A 22,310-nucleotide genomic window follows, 5' to 3' on the forward strand; every position below is an offset into this window, starting at 1 on the left:
ACGCGTATCTGTCAAGGATAAGCAAATAAGGTAGTGGAATTAAATGGAAATTACTAATCCTTCTCCCTATCTTTATGGAGGTATTCCACTAAGACACCCACATTCATCAGGATTCATAGAAACAATATATTGAATAGGGTAATTTTATGATATTTATGTTTCTAATACTTTTTTTATAATTGCTTACTCAAAATTACTTGATTATTTTACAGTTAATATTTTTACAGAAAAGGGAGTATTTGTCTCAGACGTCACTTCTAATTCCGTTTATCCTCAAAATCCTTGCACTTGTTATGTGTATTTATTGCACCAACACATTTCCAAAAGATCCATCTAGATTATGAAACGCGAAAGATTTTGACAATCAAAGGTAGCAACACATCCTTTTTTACCCAAAGAAAGGTGCAAACCAATCATGCACCCGGTACACAATCGCACATGCTCACCGTTTGTTCGTTCGTATGTTTATTCGTTCAATCGTATCGAATTGCACTCTGACCGCCGAAGCTACCAACCAATCAACCGACGGACGTTCACCGCTTTTGATTGGGTCCAGTTTGTGTGCTCAATTTCCTTACCCGTCCGTATGGAGGACGTGTCCAATTGAATTTCTTTCCTTCTTCATTCGTCGTCCCTGATTTTGCAGCGTTGGATTTGTTTGCTTGTAAATGGGAGTTTCCTTTGTTAACAAATTCTCCGAATACGTGGAACAAAGGCCGAGATTTCCACTTTTCCGCGAAAAACCATCCGAAGGTACAAAAGTATGCTAATTTTTCCAACGATATTCCCCATTATTCACCTTAATTGCGAGTGAAAAGCCGAGCGGTCGGCCTATTTATTCATTTAAATTAAACATTATGGTGCCTCGTAAAACGATTAACGGGTGCGACAACTGCGCGTAGTGGTGGTGGAAAACAAAAAAAAAAGAAGAAAGCGAGCAGCTTACCTCTGAATAACAATTAATTTACTGAAATTAAAATTACCGAGAGGCTTTCAGTGAAAAATGAAAAGTGAGCCGTAATTTCCCCCTAGCACGTATGCAAATTGCATGACACACCACTTAGCTTCTCCTCGCTTTTTGCTCTAAAAATGAACCACCACCTAAAGTTGAATATGGCAAGTCAAATGTCACCATCATCATCACATACTAAATGTCGGGATTTTCCAGCACGGTTTCCACCCTTAGGTAAGGGGAAAATGGGGATAAAATGACCATAGCGAGCAAAATGCGCCCCCTTGTATCTCCGCTGCTAGTTGGTATGATGGTGAAAAATGGCTTTTGTACGTTGCACTTTAAATGTACTATGTGAATGGAAGCAAAAATCTGTTTAATGAAAGTTATTTGAAATATATAAAATTGAAAAACAATTTTGGCTGATAACCACCAATTAACGGTTTGATTGATGTAAGTTGTTAGGTACATCCTTCATCTTTCCGCTTGATAGCTCTACTGGTATGTTTATTAGACCTTTTGTCCCTTTCGACCTTTTTCATATATTCTACAATAGCAATAGACTTCTCTGACGTTTGTGAAATGGACAAGTATTAGTGCAGAACTTGGGGTAAATTATAAGTAATAGGGCAAGAAAACCTTTGAATTTACCCAAAGTTCTGCACTAAGACTTGTGCAATTCACAAACGTCAGAGAAGTCTACGTCTTCCGGTTCCAGTGCAAATTTAAAACGGCATTTGAGAAACAAACAACATTCGATTCCTATGGACAGGAGCAGCACCATTAACCAAGACGATGTTTCCGAGACAAGATACGGACAGAGCTCTTCATCGAGTATTTCTCGTGAGAGCAACGCGCAAATTGCATCAAGTGAGGGTGGAAGTGCTGCTACATGTGCTGCTTCCATGCGTCCGATTGAACCAGTTTCTCAGAAGTTGCTCACAAACTATGTGGAAGTTATTGAACCTCTTCCAGTAAACAAACGACGAAACATCGATATTCAAGTGCTGAACTTTATTTGCAAGGAGTACCATCCACTCTCTTTGGCAGAAGATGTCGAGTTTAAGCAACTTGTACAGATGTTATGTTCCTCGTACACTCTTCCAAGTAGGAACACTTTAACCAATGGCCTGTTGCCAACAATGTACGAAGATTTGCTCTCTAAAATTAAGTTAAATTTGCACGATACGTCTTCTGTAAGTATTACCTGTGACGGGTGAACAAGTTGCAACAACCAAAGGTAAATTAGTGCTCTGAATTTCAAGAAAGTGCAACGCCTTGCCTCTGATTTTCAGCTTCAGTAGGTCATCCGAGGTATTCCATTGGAATAGTAAAAACAGCCAAAAAATTACGGAAGAATGAGATGGTTTACAAAATATCAGCCGACGATGAATGACGGTAGTAGGGCGCGTAGCTGAGTAGAGCAAGGGTAATGTAAGTCCCTTTTCTCAACCTATTAATCATTTTGTCAAGCTTCTGCATTGATGTTCCATCAGATATCACTGCTGTTGTTTGCGGTGACATCTATCGGAAACTACGCATAATCTGTTTTCCGTTAATTGTTCGCAGAGGACAGTGCAGTGCAAAACATGTCTGGTACCTCTATCAGACAACGTTGCCAGATTGTTTTTAAGCTTATCGGTATCAAATGTATTAAAAAATCGGTATTTATCGGTATTTACTATTTTTTTTTTTTTTTTTAAATGCGTTTATTTTTCCAGGCTCATTTGCCGTAGCTTTGCGGAGCCGATATTCATTGTTTGGATGACAATATTTCTTAAAACTAACGTTAGTAAAGCGGGGGCCGATTACTCGCGGCTATCTCGAGGTTAGGGGTAACAAATCGTAACAAATGGATGGCAGGGTAGGGATTGAGAACACAAGGTTTGGAGAGCAATGTGCTTTTTATCTCGAACTAAGCGACCAACTGACGAAAAAGACAAACATGGGGGTACACCGATGGGCAGCTAACAACTTGGGGGAACACAAGATGACACTAACTACTAAATCCTCAGATCGATCCGTTTTAAAAACACATAAATTAAATTAAAATATTCGAGATCTCGGCTCGCCAAGATGTCTCTAACGGGCCGCATAGGTTGTTTTCCTCGGGCCCTGAGGGATGCGGATAACTCGGATCTAGCAACACAATGTAGGGTGCATGACCAAAGCACGTGGTCGATATCGTGATAGCCACTACCACAAGCGCACAAATTGCTGCCTGCGAGCCCGATTCGGAAGAAATGCGAGTCTAACGAGTAGTGATTGGACATGAGCCTTGATATGACACGTATAAAGTCACGGCTCATGTCCAATCCTTTGAACCATGGCTTGTTCGACACCTGTGGGAGAATAGAATGTAACCATCTTCCCAGATCACTCTCATTCCATTTTTGTTGCCAGTTGGTGAGGACGTGCTGACGGGTAATTGAGAAAAATTCCGCAAAGGCGATTTGTCGATCAAAAATATCGCCTTCCATAGCGCCCACCTTAGCTAGCGAGTCCGCTTTCTCATTACCCGGAATTGAGCAATGAGATGGGACCCAAGCTAAGGTGATAGTATAGGAGCAGTTAGATAAAGTACTCAATTTTGCTCGGATTTCGGTCAGGAAATACGAGGAGTGCTTCATCGGCCTCATTGATCGAATAGCCTCCAACGAGCTAAGGCTATCAGTAAAAATAAAATAGTGATCAGATGGTAGTGAGGCAATTTGCTCTACTGCGTAAAATATGGCTGCTAGTTCCGCAACGTATACGGAACAGGGTTTTTGCAGTTGATATGAGGCGCTATGAAATTCGTTGAATACTCCAAATCCAGTGGAAGCGTTTATAGTTGACCCATCTGTGAAAAAACTCTTATTGTTACTAACATGGTGGTACTTGTTTGCAAAAATTAAGGGAACAACCATCGATCGATGGTGATCTGGTATTCCACGGATTTCTTGCAACATGGTCAGATCAAAATTTACAGAGGAACTATAAAAGTCTTGGAGGCAAACACGAGAGGAATTGAATGAAGAAGGGCCAATCTCCAGCGTCATGTACTCGTAATAGAGACTCATGAATCTTGTTTGAGGATTTCTGTCGAGCAGCTTCTCAAAGTTTTCTATTACTAATGGGTTCATTACTTCACAACGGATAAGAAATCGGAAGGACAGTTCCGCGAAACGATCTGTCAGTGGGAGAACACCCGCGAGTACTTCGAGGCTCATCGTATGCGTCGAGTGCATACAGCCAAGCGCGATTCGGAGGCAACGGTATTGAACCCGTTGCAGCTTCAGGATATGTGTTTTCGCCGCGGATTGAAAGCAGAAGCTTCCGTACTCTAGAACCGACAAGATGGTTGTTCGGTACAACCTGATCAGATCTTCCGGGTGTGCTCCCCACCAAGTTCCAGTGATTGTACGAAGAAAATTGATTCTTTGTTGGCATTTTTGTTTCACATACGCAATATGTTTTCCCCATGTGCTTTTGGAATCGAACCAGACACCTAAATACTTGAAAGATATACTTTGAGTGATTGTTCTACCCTTTAGTTGAAGCTGTAACTGTGCAGGATGATGCTTCCTAGAAAAAACAACCAACTCAGTTTTCTCCGGAGAGAATTCGATACCCAGCTTCATAGCCCAAGTAGACAAATTGTCTAAGGTATCTTGCAATGGTCCTTGCAGGTCCGGTGCACTTGGCCCTATAACGGATACAACGCCGTCATCTGCAAGCTGCCTTAGCGAGCAATTTTCATCAAGACAACCATCAATGTCTTTTACATAAAAATTATAAAGAAGGGGGCTTAAACATGAGCCCTGGGGGAGACCCATGTAACTAATTCGTGAAGTTGTCGAGTTTCCATGAGAAAAGCTCATATATTTCTCAGACAACAAGTTGCTCAAATAGTTGTTCATAATTGGTGAAAGCCCACTATCGTGGAGTTTATCCGAAAGGACATCGATACAAACAGAATCAAAAGCCCCCTTAATGTCCAAGAAAACTGAACCCATTTGCTGTTTTTGCGCATAGGCCAGTTGAATTTCAGTTGAAAGCAACGCAAGACAGTCGCTCGTTCCTTTGCCTCTCCGAAATCCAAATTGCGTATCTGAAAGTAAACCATTCGACTCGACCCATTTGTCTAGACGAAAAAGAATCATTTTCTCCAACAATTTCCGTATACAGGACAGCATCGCGATGGGACGGTACGAGTTATAATCCGACGCGGGTTTACCGGGTTTTCGAATGGCGATAACTCTTACTTGCCTCCAGTCATCCGGAACAATGTTGTGCTCCAGAAATTGATTGAATAAGTTCAACAAGCGTCTCTTCGCGACATCTGGGAGATTTTTAAGCAAGTTGAACTTGATTCTATCCATTCCTGGAGCTGAATTGTTACATGAAAGGAGAGCAAGTGAGAATTCCACCATCGAAAACGGGAAATCTATTTCGTTATTACCCGACGGACGATCACGAACGTTGGTTTGAACCGACACCGAATCCGGGCAAACTTTCCGCGCGAAGCTGAATATCCAACTGTCCGAGTACTCCTTGTCTTCGTTAATCGGTGATGACGCGTTTCGCATTCTCCTGCCGACATTCCAGAGTGTTCTCATGGAAGTCTCTCGCGACAAACCATCGACGAACCGACGCCAGTAACCGCGTTTTTTTGCTTTAATTAAGTCCTTAAAAGTTTTCTCGAGGTCGGTGTACCGCTCGAAATCCCCGACCTTGCCGTGTTTGCGGAACCGTTTAAACGCGGCGGACTTCTCGCTGTTCGCATCAGTGCAATCCTTATCCCACCACGGGGTGGGAGGTCGCTTGCGGACGGAAATACCCGGAACACGTTTCGTCTGTGCTCGCAGCGCAGAATCGATGATAAGACGCGCGAGAAAGGAGTACTCGTCCAGCGGAGGAAGTACGTCAACCGATTGGCTGGCATCAAGAACCGCGGTCGCGAATTTTCGCCAGTCAATGTTTTTTGTAAGATCGTACGCGATGTCGACCGAACGAGTAGAAGATGAACCATTGGTAATAGAAATTTTGATTGGCAAATGGTCACTACCGTAGGGATCTTGAATTACTTTCCACGAGCAATCCAACGATAGTGAACTCGAACAAAGTGAGAGGTCTAATCTGCTTATTTTTGCTGGAGGTTTGGCTACTCGTGTTGCTTCCCCGGTGTTCAGAATTGTCATTTTGAAGAAGTCGCACATGTCGTATATCAAGGTTGAGCGGTTGTCGTCGTACAGTTCCCCCCAGCCTGTACCGTGAGAGTTAAAATCTCCCAAGATCAACCGTGGCTCCGGCATAGCCGTGCAGATATCCGAGAAACTTTGACGAGAAATCGCAGTTCGCGGTGGAAGATATACTGAGGCAATACTGAGGCATTTACCTCGAATATTAACCTGACATGCAACAACTTCAATGCCTGTCACCGAAGGCAGATCGATTCTGTAGAAGGAATGGAGCTTGTTGATCCCCAGAAGCACCCCTCCATACGAATCTGCGCGGTCAAGGCGAATAATGTTGAAATCGTGGAAAGCAAGATCGTTGTCTGAAGAGAGCCATGTTTCACAAAGGGCAAATGCATCAGAAAGTGAGTTGTTAACTAAAAATTTAAATGTGTCAAGTTTTGGCATAAGACTTCTACAGTTCCACTGAAGAACAGAGATCATATCCCCGACCTCATTCGGAGAATTATCCATCGAAAGATATGATCGATGCAAGGAAGGACCACCTAGAAGCTAGTTGCTTCAAAAGAGTTTTCACCATTGGCAGCACTAAATTAATAATGCTCCTCGTTGAGTCAGAGACATTGAATATACTGAAGAAGCTATCCACAATACCAGAAAACGTGAACATGGGGGCATGTTCTTGCTGATTATTCAGCTGCTTTTCTGGCCGAAAAACTGGGACATCTGGGGTTTTAGATGATCCTGGAAGTGACGGAAAGTTCTTGTCATAATTACAAGGTTTAAAACCCGGTGGAATGGGTTTCGGTGTATTTCCGTTACCTCTTGAATTTTCCAAGGTGGAAGGGTGGTCCGTACGAGTGGCCTTACGAGGCTTTTCGGTGGTGTGTTGTTTTGCTCGTTTTCTCGTATTGCCTTTAAAGACAAATGGACTACCCTCACCGCCCTCTGAGTCAGAGTCTAGATCATCAACTGGCAAAATGGAGAACGTGTTACTGTTTTTTGGTGTGGTCTGAGAAGATGAAGCGGTATTCTTCAAGAGTTCTGCTAGTGTTCTCTTGGAGCGAGCTTGCAGAGACCGCTTAAGTTTTTCTCCCTGCTGTTTATACCTCGGGCAGTTAGTCAGGGTATGCAGGCTCTCCTTGCAGTACACGCATTTTGGTGGAGCACCGCAAGGGCCCTCTTGATGTTGCTCGCCACACTGATCGCAGCGTGGTTTGTTCGAGCAGTAGTCCGATGTATGACCAAGTTGTTTACATTTCGAGCAGTTCATTACCCGAGGTACAAACAGGCGTACAGGCAGCCGAACCTTGCCAATAGCGACGTAGTGAGGTAACGCTGAACCCGAAAACGTCACACGAAACGAGTTTGACAAGGAATAAGTTTTTTTGGAGCCTACTACGGATACTGACTGCATTTGAAGGCAGTCCAATATCTTCACCTTCGGCAGAGCACGGTTTTTAAAGATTCCGAAGGAATCGGGACCCAAGAAATCATCACTGGTCAAACTCGCTTCGGTGACCACTCCTTCAATTTCTACCTCACTACTGGGTATGTAGACTCGGTATTCCAATGAAAAAAGCTCGCACGCAACAATTTGGTTAGCCTGCTTCCGGTCATCAACGGTAACGCGCAGTTTTATTGGTGTTACCTTGAAAATATCGGTAACGGCCGAAAAATGTGTTGTTAGATCCTTAGAGATCCTCGGAATGTTCAAAGGTTTTTGTTTGGGCCGGAAAAAAACAACCCATGGGCCTTTCGAGGCTTCTGGGTAAGCCTTTAGGCGGGGGAGCGCAGAGGTTTTTGGGGGCAATGGTGTGGGGGGTGCAGGTGGACGAGGAGGAGATGGTGGGGGAGAGGGTTGTGGGCGATACCTTTTCTTGGGATATGCTCCAGTATTTTTGCTGGAGAGCGAGTCAACTGGAACGTCAAGGGTTTCCATTTCCACAACTTCCTCGAGACTTTCGTGTGAGGTGGAATTAAGAGTTTCGTCGTCTGAGATGGAAAGCGACCATCCCCCGCCTTTATCATTTTCATCCATTGCGGTTAAATATCGCCGCAATGGTGTTTTTTGTAAAAAAAATTACAAATAATTGCAGTAATTTCAAATAATATAAAAAAAATATATATATATATATATAGTTTCACTCTACTAACGAGTAATACATGCAAAGAAAAAAAAAATCAAAAAAAAAATAAATAAAATAAAAAAAATAATGATTATATACTATTTACAGAGTTTTGGATCACCCTAAGTAATACAAAAATAATAATAAAAAAAAAATCAAGAAAAAAAAAAATCAAGCGAAAAACAAAATTGGATTTTTGGATCACCCTAATTAAACACCAATCTAATATTGGACCAGGGAAACAAGGAAGATGCTATACTGGCGAGAACAATACAAACGACACGATTTATACCTAACGCACTGAGGCGGCAGCAGACTGGAGAGATATAATTGTTTGATCCAACTGCTGCAGAGTCAATAACCTCGATGCTGGTGTGCCTCGGTCGACTCGGTAGGCAATATGACGCTCTTTCGTTGTTGCTATCGGTGGGGTGATGTACCGATAGTGGTGATGATTTTGCTGATGATGTTGCGATGATGCTGGGTTAAAGCTGGACCGTAATGAAAGCACTCGGCATATCATTAACGGCTTCCTCACTCGCGCACTAGTCGTCTAAACACTATGCCAATTAACTTTGGCGAGAAAAAACCCTCGCGTGGGGAAAAACTCAAAACTAAATGATAGTGTCGTACAACGAGACCGATGCGACTTGATCGGCTCAGCGTGCGAGACGGAATGGTATTTACTATTTATTTAATTTTATATTATTGCCGTTTTTGAAAGCGAAAAATTTAACGATGGTGGCGACTGGGATTTGAGGGGCATTGCTTTTTATGACGGCTTTCTCAGTCTTAAGCACTCTTTAATGTTTTTAATTTAATGTTTTAAAATTATCGTTGCCCTCCAGTGGTGATCAAATTTGTGACCAAGTAGTTTTTTTCAATTAAATATCATTAAACGAAACCAAAATATGGATTATCAGCCACAAAAACGGCTAAACTATTGACAATAACGACAAACAATATTTTCCATTGAAAAAAAAACCCCAACCTATGGCCGTAATGTCGGGCAGATTACATCGTAGTCGTTGCAGTGTTTTAATACTGAGAAAGCCGTTCATCAAAGCAAAATTTTAGAAGAAAACTCCGGAAAAAGTTCCGGGGAATGTTTGAATTAGCTTCTGAATGGAGCTGAAAAACATCCAGAGAAAGACGAAAGAAGTTCTCCTGGATGAAGTTCGAGAAAAGCTGGAAAAACCTCCGGGAAACTTCCAAGACACGAATTGAGAAATTTGTGGCAAAAATTTAAGTTAAATAAAATCGAATGTCACATCCAAAGGAAGCCAGAAAAGTTTCGGAAACCAGAAGTAGCAATTTCCAGGTAAAGCCAAAAGAAGCTCGGAAAAACCTTCCAATAGAAGTCGAACAAAAAAACCTTTGACTTATGGTCAAACTCCCAGAAGAAGACGAAAGAAATTTCTGGAGGAATGAATTGAACTTCCTGGAGAAGTCGACTGAAACTTCCTGGAGACGCTGGCAGAAACTTCCTAAGGTAGATTGGAAGAACCATCTGAAGAAAGTTGGAAGCCAGAGCGCTTACGGAACAGTCGAAAGAAACAAGGACATTCCGAATGAAAGAGAAAAAAAATGAAATTTTCGGAACATTACTGAAATGCAGGAATGGAATATTCCATAATTCTTCGAAATTCCTTAAAAGTTCTTCAAAATTTCCTGAAATTAGGGACTATTTTGAAATTTTTTGGTCATCCTCAATGCGCTCGGAACTTCCTTGATTATAATAAGACTACCAGAATATTTCTAATCATCTTAGAAGGTCTCTGGACTTTCTTGAAGATTACGAATACTCATTAGTACTCTCACAATTTTCTCGAATTTATTATAACATCAGCATAGAAGTTCTCTGATCTCCCCGATCTTTTTAATTTTTAAAAGTTCATCGACACTGCCATTAAAAAGCATAGCACTTCCCATAAAATGTTCTCACAATGATCTTATGTTCATGTAACTTCCCTTACGTTTCCTAAATTTGCATGGACATTGCTGAAGTTTTCAGAAATCACCTGCGTTTCTCGGAATTCCTTTATAATTTCATTGAAATTAATTGATTTGTCCTGATGTTCTCTGAGCTTCACTAAAGTTCCTGAAAACCATTAAATTTTCCTGAACTTCTTTGGACTTGTGAAGCTTTCAAAATATTTATGATGTTTCCTTGAGTTCACTGGAGCTCGGTAGACTTTTCTGAAATTTCCAGGCTTTCGAATTTTAACAGAAGTTAATGAAATTGTCTTTAATTTATCGTAACTTACACAAAAATCTGGACTTTTTGAAGTATCAGAACTTCTTAAATATGCCTGCAGCTAGTATGGATCCGCAATAAAAATCTGATAGCATCCTTGAAGCTCCGGCAAAGTTTAAAAAAACTGGCGGGAGAAGATGAAAGAATCATTCGAGCGAAGGCTGAAGAAGCTTTCAAGGTAAGGTAGAAGAAAATTCCTGGGAAAGTTGGACGAAACTTCAGGAAGTTTACAAATGAATAAAAACTTCCGGAAGATATATGATGTTCAAAAAATATATCTTGACTTCCTAGGAATTACCGGGAAGAGCCATCGACTATTTCTCGATTGATGGGTAACCAAAAACGGTGAGGAAATGCAAACATTAGTCGAAAAAGTATCAAGCATAAGGCTTTGTTTAGAATTTTGAAGGCTCAAAAAATATGAGGTATTCAAAAAGATACAAGTCTCTCACAAAAATTTTCTCCGAAATTCGAGCACGGGCAGGCGATAATAATTTTGATTATTAAAAAAAAACGGTATAAATCGGTATAAAATCTTGAAAATCGGTATTCTGAGGAACCTTATCTGTATATCGGTATCTATTTTGGAAATCGGTATAAATACCGATAAATTGGTATATCTGGCAACGTTGCTATCAGACCCCCTTCACTCTTTCAAAATTTAAGAGACAGATAGCTGCGCCATCTTCATCGACGACGGGGTAACGTTGAACTACAGCGATAGACAAAAACAAACACACACACACAAATGGCACTATAGGAATATCTACAAAATCTTTCTTCAAAGCGTCCGGCAAAAACAGGTATGAGATATGATCACCAAAAACGGATTTGAAGAATTAACAGACACTTTTATAATTCTTAATAGATCTTTCGCGTCTTGGAAACAATTTTGCCAAAATGATGAAATGACCCAAAATAGCTTGGTGTGTGATAGTCATTTTGTGGAAAGTGATTTTACTAACAAGGATAATCACGCGCAAGAGGAGATGACAGGCAGCTTCGAAAATCTCAAAAATATGCCAGTGAAAAAAGAACAACGATACACTTTCTACGAGATGACATTCAGAAACTCAAACAAAGTTATACGAATACACCCAGCCAGCTCATTGATCCACTTTTAAGTGAAATTCAACGTAACCAGAATCGAAAATGTCGAGGAGCAGGTTATTCAGATAATACAAAGATCATGGCGATTGTGCTCCATTACTGTTCCCCGAAAGCATACCGACAAATGCGCCGATACTTTTCGCTTCCAGCAGTAAGTACAATAGAGAAATGGTTATCGAAAATCGAAATTAAAGACGGGATCTCGGAAAATATCATCAAATTATTAAGGTTGAAAGCAGCTGCACTGCCAGAAGACGGACGATTGGTCACAATATTTTTAGATCAAATGTCAATCACGGAAAACTTGTCGTATATAGCCAACTCAAATCCAGTCTACTTTGTTGGATTTCCAACAAAGATTTCAGGACAAGAGGAATCACATATAAAAGTTCGAGCAAACTCAAGTTTGGCCATTGGCTACTTTTTTTTTGTCATAATTTAGATGCCAAACAAATGAAGACCATACTCGATGCAGCTATAGCAGAAATCAATTCAACAGGGTTCATCACTTAAGCAATAGTGTGTGACCAGAATTCTACAAATAGGTCCATGTTTGAAAAGGAATTTAAGATAACAATTTCAAAACCATACGTAGTTATTCATGGTCAAAGGATCTACTGTCTATATGATGCTCCACATCTCCAAAAATCCGTTAGGAATAACTTGTTGAAGCACAATGCAGTGTTTAAAAAATCAATATGCTCCTTCGATCACATCATAGACTTATACTGGGAAGATGTAAAAACACAACCCAGGTCAGTACCTGATTTGAAGTATCAGCATATCAAACTGGCACAATTCACTGAAATGAATGTCGGTCTAGCAGCTCAAACATTGAGTCAATCAGTAGCAGCAGGTTTGCGTTCCTATGATCATACAGGAAAACTTCCCAAAGACTGTTTGGGCACTGCGGTATATTGCGAGCAGTTCGATCATTTATTCGATGTTGCCAATTGAAACGAAAGTAAGTTTAAAAATATTAATTGCAAAATGATTAATAACTATTTATAAATTCTAGGAACTCAAATGGCATCTTCAGCAGCATACGAAACATTTGGAATATTTACTGAGCAGAAATAAATCCATTGAAGAACTGTATTTCATTGACAAACGATGCAAATCAATTCAAGACGTATATCAACAATTCATAAGAAAGATGACAAGATCCTAATATTTGATTTATCCACAGGAAAATAAATTCAATATTGCTTTCAGCGCGTCACAAACAGCGATTTCACGATTCGTGAGTGCTCACGAATCATAAGATTTTCAGCCAGTTGCCAAAGAACGTACGCACCTTGTGTACGCCGACGATGTGCTCATCGTGGGCGTCCGGGCCCACCACAACACGCACCAGAAACCTCACGCAAGCCGCGGTCACAGCCGTCGTAAAATGGGCCGAAGCTGCTGGTTATCAGCTCTCAGCTAGGAAAAGCGTCAGATGCCACGTCTGCCCGTCACGACACAGGGTTAGCGGGGCTGCCATCAAGATTGCCGATCAAGCTATACCCGTCAAGAATTCCGTTCGGATCCTGAGCGTACTTGTTGACCGCACGCTCTCTTTCGTGCTCCACTTCAATCAGGTGAAGAAAGATTGTCGAAGCAGGGTCAATCTGATCCGGACCATATCCAGACCTCATCGTTCCAAAAATCTGTTGGTTCTGTTGTACGGAACTGAACTTACATGCATCAACTAGGAGAAGCAGGTTGAGCTTCTCGGTCCAACTTTCAACAGCAGCATCAGGATCATATCAGGCCTCCTACCTTCCACCCCCGCCGATTCTGCGTGTGTCGAAGCAGGAGTTCTACCTTTCCGGTACCGCATTATCAACGCTACCATCTACAAAGCCGCATCTTTCGCCGCCAAGACCTCAGGAAATGGCAGAATCTTCCTCAGAAAATGGCAGAAAATTCCTGGAAGAATTCTCCCCCCGGTGGCTAGGACCCACTGGCACGGAAAGAAGAGTTGGCTCTCTTCCAGCATCAGAGTCGATCACCACATAAAGAACCATTTTAAAACAGGAAATAACTCCGCGGCCCTCCGTCGCACAGTAGCAGAGTTGATTAGAACCGATTACGCCGAATATACTCACCGGTACACCGATGGTTCCCGATCCAACACGGGCGTTGGCATCGGAGTATCCGGAAGTGGCATACTCACCAGCAACAGCCTATCGCCGCAATGCTCCATCTACTCGGCAGAAGCGGCCGCAATTTTCCATGCGGCCACGTCACCAGCTAATCAACCAATTCTTATCTTGACAGATTCCTTCAGCGTAATCCAGGAACTATGTTCAGCAACTCCCACCCACCCGTGGATTCAGGCTACCATGGATTCCCGGTCACTGCGGAATACCCGGAAACGAGGCAGTCGATCAACTCGCTGGAACTGGACCGTCGGGTCCCAGATTCACGGACAAAGTTCCCCTCCAAGATCTCCGACGATGGATAAAGACAACCGTGCAGAAGGGTTGGACCGACCAGTGGTTCAGCACCCGAGAGCCTTTCGTCCGGAAGATTAAGGGAACCACGGAGGCATGGACGGACCTCCGAAACCTACCGGATCAGAGAGTGCTTTCGAGGCTGAGGACTGGACACTACAACTTTGGCGGCGGAGAACCCCTCCGCAAGAGCTGCGTAATCTGCCACGTACCACGGACTGTCTAATCGCTCCTGCCCGAGTTATAAACGGGAGAATGAAATTCAACGCATCAAGGTGGACAGAGGCAGTGTTGAGATTTGTCATTGTCATTGACAGACTTTTGCGCGATATTGACAAAATTGTTTTTCACATAGTCAATGATAGACTTGATCCTCAAAAAAATCTTAGTCAAAATCTTATTCATTTTTTCGTCAATGACAAAGATTCACCTAGTAACAGAAAGGGTAATTTCTTGCATTCTGAGTCACATTATTGTTATCCAAGCTGTTCAGGACGTAGATGCTTGTTCACTTTAATGGCTCCATGTAATTGTTTTCCTCAAGCCATTTAATTTCATTTTAAATTTAGCTGATAAACAAATCAGCACATGTTCATCACTGACAAAAATGCCACTGACAATTGACATGGTTTGCCTTGACGATTACTGTTAGCTCAAACGAGTGACCAAAGCAGAATTTTGAGTATCACCGTGTATTGTCGAAATTGTGCAGCACTGGACAGAGGTCTTTCGTATCCAGACGCAAGGAAAATGTACGAACAACGCAACGGAGGCAACTCCTTTGCCAATGTCACAAACGCAAGCACGCAAAACGCCCTCCTCGAAATGAGTCGGAAAATCGATGAGTTGGCGAACACGGTCAAAGAAAAGGACACTATTATCGCCCAGCTGCAAGCCGCACTCCAGTTGAATGGTTCTGGAAACACTGCCGCTGCCGCCGCAGTTAGCGCTGCCTCAGTCAATCCGTCTTTGAACGCGATTGCGGCGATGATGAAGAGACAAGCCAAATATTTCGAGTCCATGGTCCAGACCATGATGACAGTTATGATACAGACGCAACAGAAAGTACAGCAGCTGGAATCTAACATATAGACCCCCACAAGGATCGTCCTCGAGCCGACCGTCGTCCTACCTTCAGCCCCGTTATTACCTTCGCGGACCATCCCGGAGAAAGTTCAGCCCATGTCGCAGAAAGCTCCCGAGAGAGCAGACGATTCCATCACCGTCTTAAGTGCTGGCTCGATCTCGTCGGGATCCAGCAGCGATGCCACCATCACGCCAGAAAACAGCCCAAACCTAAAAACCAGCCGCAAACAAGATACCCCCATGCCATCGACTCCCGCTACATCTATTGAACAGCCCTCAACACCGCAATCATCGAAGCGCTTCATCAGCCAGCTAGACCCTCCTGGTCACCCCCCTCGCATAGCCCAAGCTCCCAAAATCCAAAGATCGACTCTCGCCTGTACCTCGCCAAAAGCCACGCAAATGAAAGAAAAGTGGAAGTAGTACGTTATACGCTGACTACTTTCAACGGCACCTCGACCCTCGCTATTCACCTTGACAACTCTAATGGTCACCTCAACACCTCCATCAACTGCCAGCCACCGTCAACCGTGTCTGTTTTTGGCCTCGGGTAGCCGGGGCACCGTTGAACCGGAAGCTATACACCAACCGGAATCTTCGGACACCCCTCGGCGCCCGAGCCAACCAGTCGAATTAACGAGTGCTTCAGGCACGCAGGGCACCGGCAGTGCGGACGTCATAACCCCACCGGAACTGCCTGATCACCTCTGCGGCCCGCGAACGAAGAAACCAAAGAAGAGCCCAGCGATAGCCCCCGGTAGTTGAGGCCCCGTCGGTGCGGACGCCATTTCCACACCGGATCTGACGATAACCTCCCTTCGCCGGGGGATGTCTGGAAGAGGGACGCACAAGGGCGGAAACGCTCATCTCCCTATGGACGACGAAGGAGTCAAGTTTGCTTCAAGTATCGGGATGGACAAGGGCTCATCGACCCATTCCCCGAAGGACTTCGAGGGACTCAAACACGCTGCTATACCAACGACCGAAGCTGCCAAACCCAGTACGCCACCATGTAATACCTCTTCTCTCTCTGTTGGGTCATCCCTGCCCTGAGTGGGTGGAACTTCTACACCTGCCCTTAGTGGGGCTCTGTCTCATTCAGCATACAACATCAATCTGTCAGTTGGCTCCGACTATCACGATGGATCGGACACCTACGATATAGATCTACCCGTCGACCAGAGTGGCAGTCACCGTCGCGATGACACTAGCTCCACAATCACAGCGCGCTCGTACCCCACTCCTACCTTGCCTAAGCCAGTAAACTTAATCCTGCAGTGGAACATTAACGGGTTCCTGAACCATATTGGTGATCTAGAGCTCCTTTGCCACGACGATCCCCCCTGGGTCATTGCACTCCAGGAAACTAACAAAGCGACAACAGACCAAATGAACCGCTCTCTAGGCGGTAAGTATACGTGGACAGCTAAACGGGGAAACAACTTCCGGCACTCCGTGGCCATCGGGGTTTTGAAGACGATACCTTTCCAGGTTGTCGATATGGACTCCGAGCTTCCCATACTTGGTGTCCAGCTGGCGGCACCGGCGAACATCTCCGTCGCATGTGCATACCTGCCATGCGGACGGCTGCCAAACCTGCACAATCAACTCAGTGAAGCCATAGCTAAACTACCGGAACCGCGCATCCTGGTTGGGGATCTGAACGGGCACCACCCAAGCTGGGGCTGCCCCCGCTCCGACCCTCGAGGTGTTACTCTGGTCGATATTTTCGAGAAGGAAGACATGGTGATTCATGACGGTGTGCTCACGTACTTTAACGGGCGGCATACTTCTGCCATCGACGTCTCTGCTGTCAGCCGCTGCTTTGCCGGAAAAACTCAGTGGAGCGCGAACACTGATCTCTATGGTAGTGACCACTACCCCATCAAAGTTCAAATCTCGACCGCCATCTTCCCGATGACAACACGGAGGCACCGATGGCGCTATGAACAAACGGACTGGGATAGCTATGGTGAAGCCTTTCAGTCCTTGTTACTACAGCGTAATCCGAACAGCATTGAAGACTTTTCAGAAGTGGTATACGAAGCAGCAACAGCAACCATCCCAAAGACCAGCAGCGTTCCGGGGCGAAAAGCGCTACGCTGGTGGAATGAAGATACGAGGAAAGCCGTTAAAGCCCGGCGTAAAGCACTTCGCCGTGTAAAGCGCTTTCCTATCGGACATCCCGATCGCGAGGACGCTCTCCGTCACTACCATGAGTCGCACAATCAATGCCGGCAAGAAATCCGTGTCGCCAAACGAACCAGCTGGATGGACTTTCTGGAAGGAATGAATTCGTCACAGTCTTCGGCCGAATTATGGAGGCAAGTCAACGCCCTCAGTGGAAAACGGCGCATGACACCGAAAACCTTCTAGACCATCGACAGCACGCCTTCCGTCAAGGGTACGGAACGTCAACTTATTTTGCAACATTAGGGGAGATCCTCAAGAGTGCCAACGATAGCGGTCTCCACACCGAGATCGTCTCGCTGAATATATCGAAGGCCTTCAACAGGACGTGGACGCCCGGCGTCTTAGAGCAGCTTGTCAACTGGGGGCTGTGTGGACCCATGGTCCACTTCATCAAAAATTTCCTGACCGATCGCTCTTTCAGAGTCGCAGTTGGCAACACGAGGTCCCAGCTTTTCAGAGAAGAGACGGGCGTCCCTCAAGGTTCAGGTATCGCCGTTACCCTCTTCCTTGTGGCCATGAACGGAGTTTTCGGAGGACTGCCGAAAAATGTTTACATTTTCGTGTATGCAGACGATGTACTTATCGTAACTACCGGCCCAACAGCAGCACGCAACAGGATCAAGGCCCAGGCAGCAGTCTCCGCTGTAGCCACGTGAGCCAGCGCAGTAGGTTTCCAGCTTTCGGCCACGAAAAGCGTCAGGTGCCACGTGTGTCCATCCCGGCACTGTGTCAGCGGGCCACCTATTAAAGTTCAAAGCCAGCCCATACCACTGAAGAAGACGGTCCGTATTCTGGGGGTACTTGTTGACCGCATGCATCGAAGCGGGTATTCTGCCCTTCCCAAAGGCTTGGTAGCCATCATATTTAGAGAGTTGTATAGTTTTTTCTCCTTCAGTTTACTTAAATCTTTGGTTTTTATTAGTTAGGGAAGTTCCGATTCAACACATTGTAGTTTCATTTTTATACCTGTGATATTGACTTTTTTACCTAAGAGATGAGTACTTAAGGGGGTTAGATTTTGATTAGTTCTTTAGTGGGAATGACACTGATGAAGACTGCACATTGTAGTCGAAATACGTATCTATATGGATACCAAAATTAATTAAGTGGAATTAAATGGAAGATAACCTTTTTTGCTGTTTTATTTAAGCATTCCGCCAACAAACCAATTTCATTACTTCAAGAATTTAGCAACTCAGGGTTACTTCCACTCACTTGCTATAAAAAAAAATGTTTTTCGGAATTATGAAATCATGATATAGGATAATACTAATTAGTACTTGTAAGTTACAAGAAGAGGTCATGAAGTATATGTAAGACACATAAAAACTGTCAAAATTGATTTCAGTGCGTCACAATCAGCGATTTAACAACTCGTGAGCGCTCACTCTGAGTGAACGCTCACGAATCATAAGATCGCTAATTGTGACGCTCTCAAAGTGAAATTGACAGGTTTTATGAGTCAAACACATACTTTACTACTTCTTCTTGTTACTTACAAGTACAACATAGCATTATTGCATCTAACGATTGCATAATTCCGAATAATATTTTTTTTATAGCAAGTGAGTGGAAGCAACCCTGTAAGCAACTTTCGTTCAGCATATCAAATGTAATTTCTTGCCAATAACACAATTCAAAATTTGGATGACATTGAACTTTAATATCGATTCACTTTGTTGATTAACCGAGGTTCTTCCTTGACATGTGCATTTTACCCCCATCTCCCCTACGGGTGCTCATAAGCGGCATCCTAGTTTTCGCCATATTTTATATGAGTGAGAGTGGCATCAGCGGCAGCAGCGACGGTGAATGGGATATGTGGTGGATAAAAATGCCAGACACCCTCTTTTCCGGGAGCCCTGCCTGTCTGTCTGTTTGTCTGGCTGATGCTTGCCACACTAAAAAAATAATGAAAATTATATACGACAATTGTTACAAACGATAAAAAATTGTGCATCTAATTTAACAGTTTTTGGTATGTAACTGCTTCAAACATGTAAATTTACAAGCTTGTCATGCAAGTCATGTAGACTTCCATGTTAAATGATGTAGAGGCCACGTTTTTCCCCTGTTAATTCACAACAATTTGGCAAAAATTTTACATGAGATAGACGGAATTTCACAACACTTTTCTTGCTGTGTAGTCTTCCTACGATACAGTCGTACAAAAGGGGAAGCGGAAGAGTTGAATGTTTTAGATTCAAGTGGCATCCTCTCCAGTAGCGCTTCTTATGTTCTTTTCGTTGGTTATGACCTCCTTCACTCGTTCGCGCACGTAGCGCGGAGACACGTGCTCCAATGTCTGAATGTGATCGTTGGATGCTTTGGAGGGTGGTTGTGAGGGAGCTAGGTTATACCCATTCATTCACCATGTGGGTGCGAAACGATATGTTCCTGTATGGAGCAGTTAATATAATTGCGGGCGGTTAAAAATGGAACACCATTTACGCTGCTGCGGTGGCCACGATACTTTGTTTTTGAGAGTTGTCGAGGCACTTGGCTGAAAAGTCTGGTTTCGAAAGGACACCTTGTTTCCAGGAGCTGGAAATGTTGAAATTTCGCAGTGCAAACATTTAGATTATGAACATAAAGTTTGCGAGTGCTTTCAAATGTGGCAGACTACAGTGGGCTGACCGTGTTTAAAAAGAGGCCACAAAGAATAACGTTATGAGCTCAAGAGTTTTTACTGAGCAGCTGGATGGATCGAAGAACAACATTCAAACAGTTTGTTGTTTATCAATCGCAGCATGTTACGACAGTTTCACATTTTTGTCTAGCGCATTGTTTATTGTAACATAATAGGTTACACTTTTACAACAATCTCAAACGGCCTTTGCAAAGCCCAATCTCCCAAAAACTGCCAGTTGCAGATTTCTGGTATCCCACGGCGCGTTTCAATCTACGCAGGTACCTACCGACTGCTATCCAACACTGCCTTTGCACCCATGGCACGTCCGATTGCAGGTGCATGCTGCCGTTCCCGGATAGAGCAGGAGATAGGATCAATTGACCACAGACGCGTCTAAACCGGGTTGCAACAACAATTTTGTATTCCATCCCATTCTACCGATCTCTACAGACATACTGTGATAAACTCCACCCCCCACAACTAGCAGCTCGTTGACTAAACTAAACACCACACCGGTGTGAGGTGTTGCGAGTTGGATTTCGGAATTGGCAAAGGAGCAGGTCCGGGGGGGGGGGGGGGGGGGAAGATATGCGATGGTGTGAAAAAAGCCTCGGTCTCGGTCGGTACGTACCTGCTGCGAGTGTTGCTCGGTGGTGCCCAGCTGGGTCGTCTCCTTGTACCAAATCACATTGGGTGCCGGCTCGGCATGGACGATGCACACTAATTGGGCCTCGTGTCCGACACCGCTGTGAACGGTTTGCTGCTCCACTTCGATTTCCGGTGGGTCTGTTTGGTGGTGTTGGTGGTGGTCAGTTGCAAAAGAGAAAGTAGAATGAAAATGGGGTTAGTTTTTAGCACTTTAAACATGATTCCCGGTTGGGGGGAAATTTGCGGTTGGGCGGCAGGGCTTGATGCGGAGCTAGGAGAAAGGACACGTAACAGACAAAAGTACGTCGTTTAGGGAATAAGATACAATTTATGTGAGCTTGTGGTTAATCTTGTACATGTCGAGGAGGCCTTTTCCCCGGTGGGACAGCCAGCCGTCGGTGATGCGGTTGGTGATTCAGGGAACGTAACGAAGGTGGGAAGTTTCTCTAGAATCTGACAGAACAAGTTGAGAATATAAACCTCAACCCGGTAGGAACTACGTGCTGTGTTTCATTTACAGTGAGAAGGTCGATGTAGGTTCGACTTATCCCATTTGGACTTTCGTTAGGCTCCATATGGAGATGTGATTAAATCGAGTGGCTGAACGGCTGTGGAGGGAGATGGTACACGTCTCTTGCATACCTGATACCTTATCGAGGAATGTGATTTCAAATTTTCGTTGCAGGCTGTGAAAAGTGGCAAAGTAGCGACGGGAAGGCATCCTTGGAACAATGAGAGATAAGCCTACATACAGTGGTACAATTTGTTTTAATTTAAATTGCGGATATGTTCACTTTCAGGTAAGGATTTTGATTGAACTAACCAAAAGGTCCAATTTAACATTGACCTCCTATTTGAATCTCCACGGCTATAAAAAGACATTTCCGACATGTAAAGACATTTGAAATCAAGTTATTGTCAGAAGTAAAAATCTATAAAAAGAATCGATCAATTGTCCTTTTGCATTATGGTTTAGGTTGATATTGTAAATAATCAATAAAGCAACTTACGGTCGTAGATAAAATCATGTATGTTCACTGTTCTAATCATTCTCTAGAACAGCGTTTCTCAATCTATGAGTCACGACTCACCGGTGGGTCGCAGACTGCCCTTAGATGGATCGATCGCGGAAATTCAGACAAATACGTTGCGTTGAAAATTTCTTACACTAATTGGAATCTCTTAACGGAATCTTACTCCCTTCAATATTTTGGTGTCCTCAAATCTCTAACAAATTTCATCGTCAATTTTTTCGATGAATTTGTTAATATTGTTGGTGTTTTCAGGTCAATTTGAAGATATCATTTTTAGTATCTTTAGAACTATTATGACATTTCAAGATTATTATGAGAGTGTTTCTTTTCAAGATTATCGTGAGAAATGCCAACTCGCGCTAGGGATTGTTAAAGCCTTTTTGGCATCGTTCTTGATCAGAGATCGAAATTAGCGCTGATGTGAGAAGAAAAACGGCACTTTTCACCCGTATAGAGAATGAAAAGTTAAAACAAAGAGCGAGAGAACTTTGTTCAAGCAAAGTAATTCGCTCGAGAAAAGTAGCCATGATAATTTCTTTTCACTCGGTAGTGGCAGCCGATAATTTCGTTTCCTTTTCGGTATTATTTTTCCAGTGATTATGATTTTTAACCCTTCCCGAGAACCCAATTTTAAGCCCAAACTGAGCT

General features: G+C 43.5%; 1 protein-coding gene across 1 annotated transcript in view; it reads right to left on the reverse strand.

Annotated features, from left to right (window-relative positions):
• Window positions 1-22,310, reverse strand: part of LOC135701083 (leucine-rich repeats and immunoglobulin-like domains protein 3) — a 116,666-nt gene that overhangs the window by 29,406 nt on the left and 64,950 nt on the right. Inside the window, exon 5 of the mRNA XM_065221796.1 lies at window positions 20,612-20,766. Within this exon, the coding sequence (XP_065077868.1) occupies window positions 20,612-20,766 (155 nt within the window). The remainder of the gene's footprint in view (window positions 1-20,611; window positions 20,767-22,310) is intronic.

The sequence above is a fragment of the Ochlerotatus camptorhynchus genome, unplaced genomic scaffold (genome assembly GCF_037179485.1).
Source record: "Ochlerotatus camptorhynchus isolate MF236.1 unplaced genomic scaffold, CSIRO-AGI_Acam_v1.1 ptg000149l, whole genome shotgun sequence".
NCBI lineage: Eukaryota > Metazoa > Arthropoda > Insecta > Diptera > Culicidae > Ochlerotatus > Ochlerotatus camptorhynchus.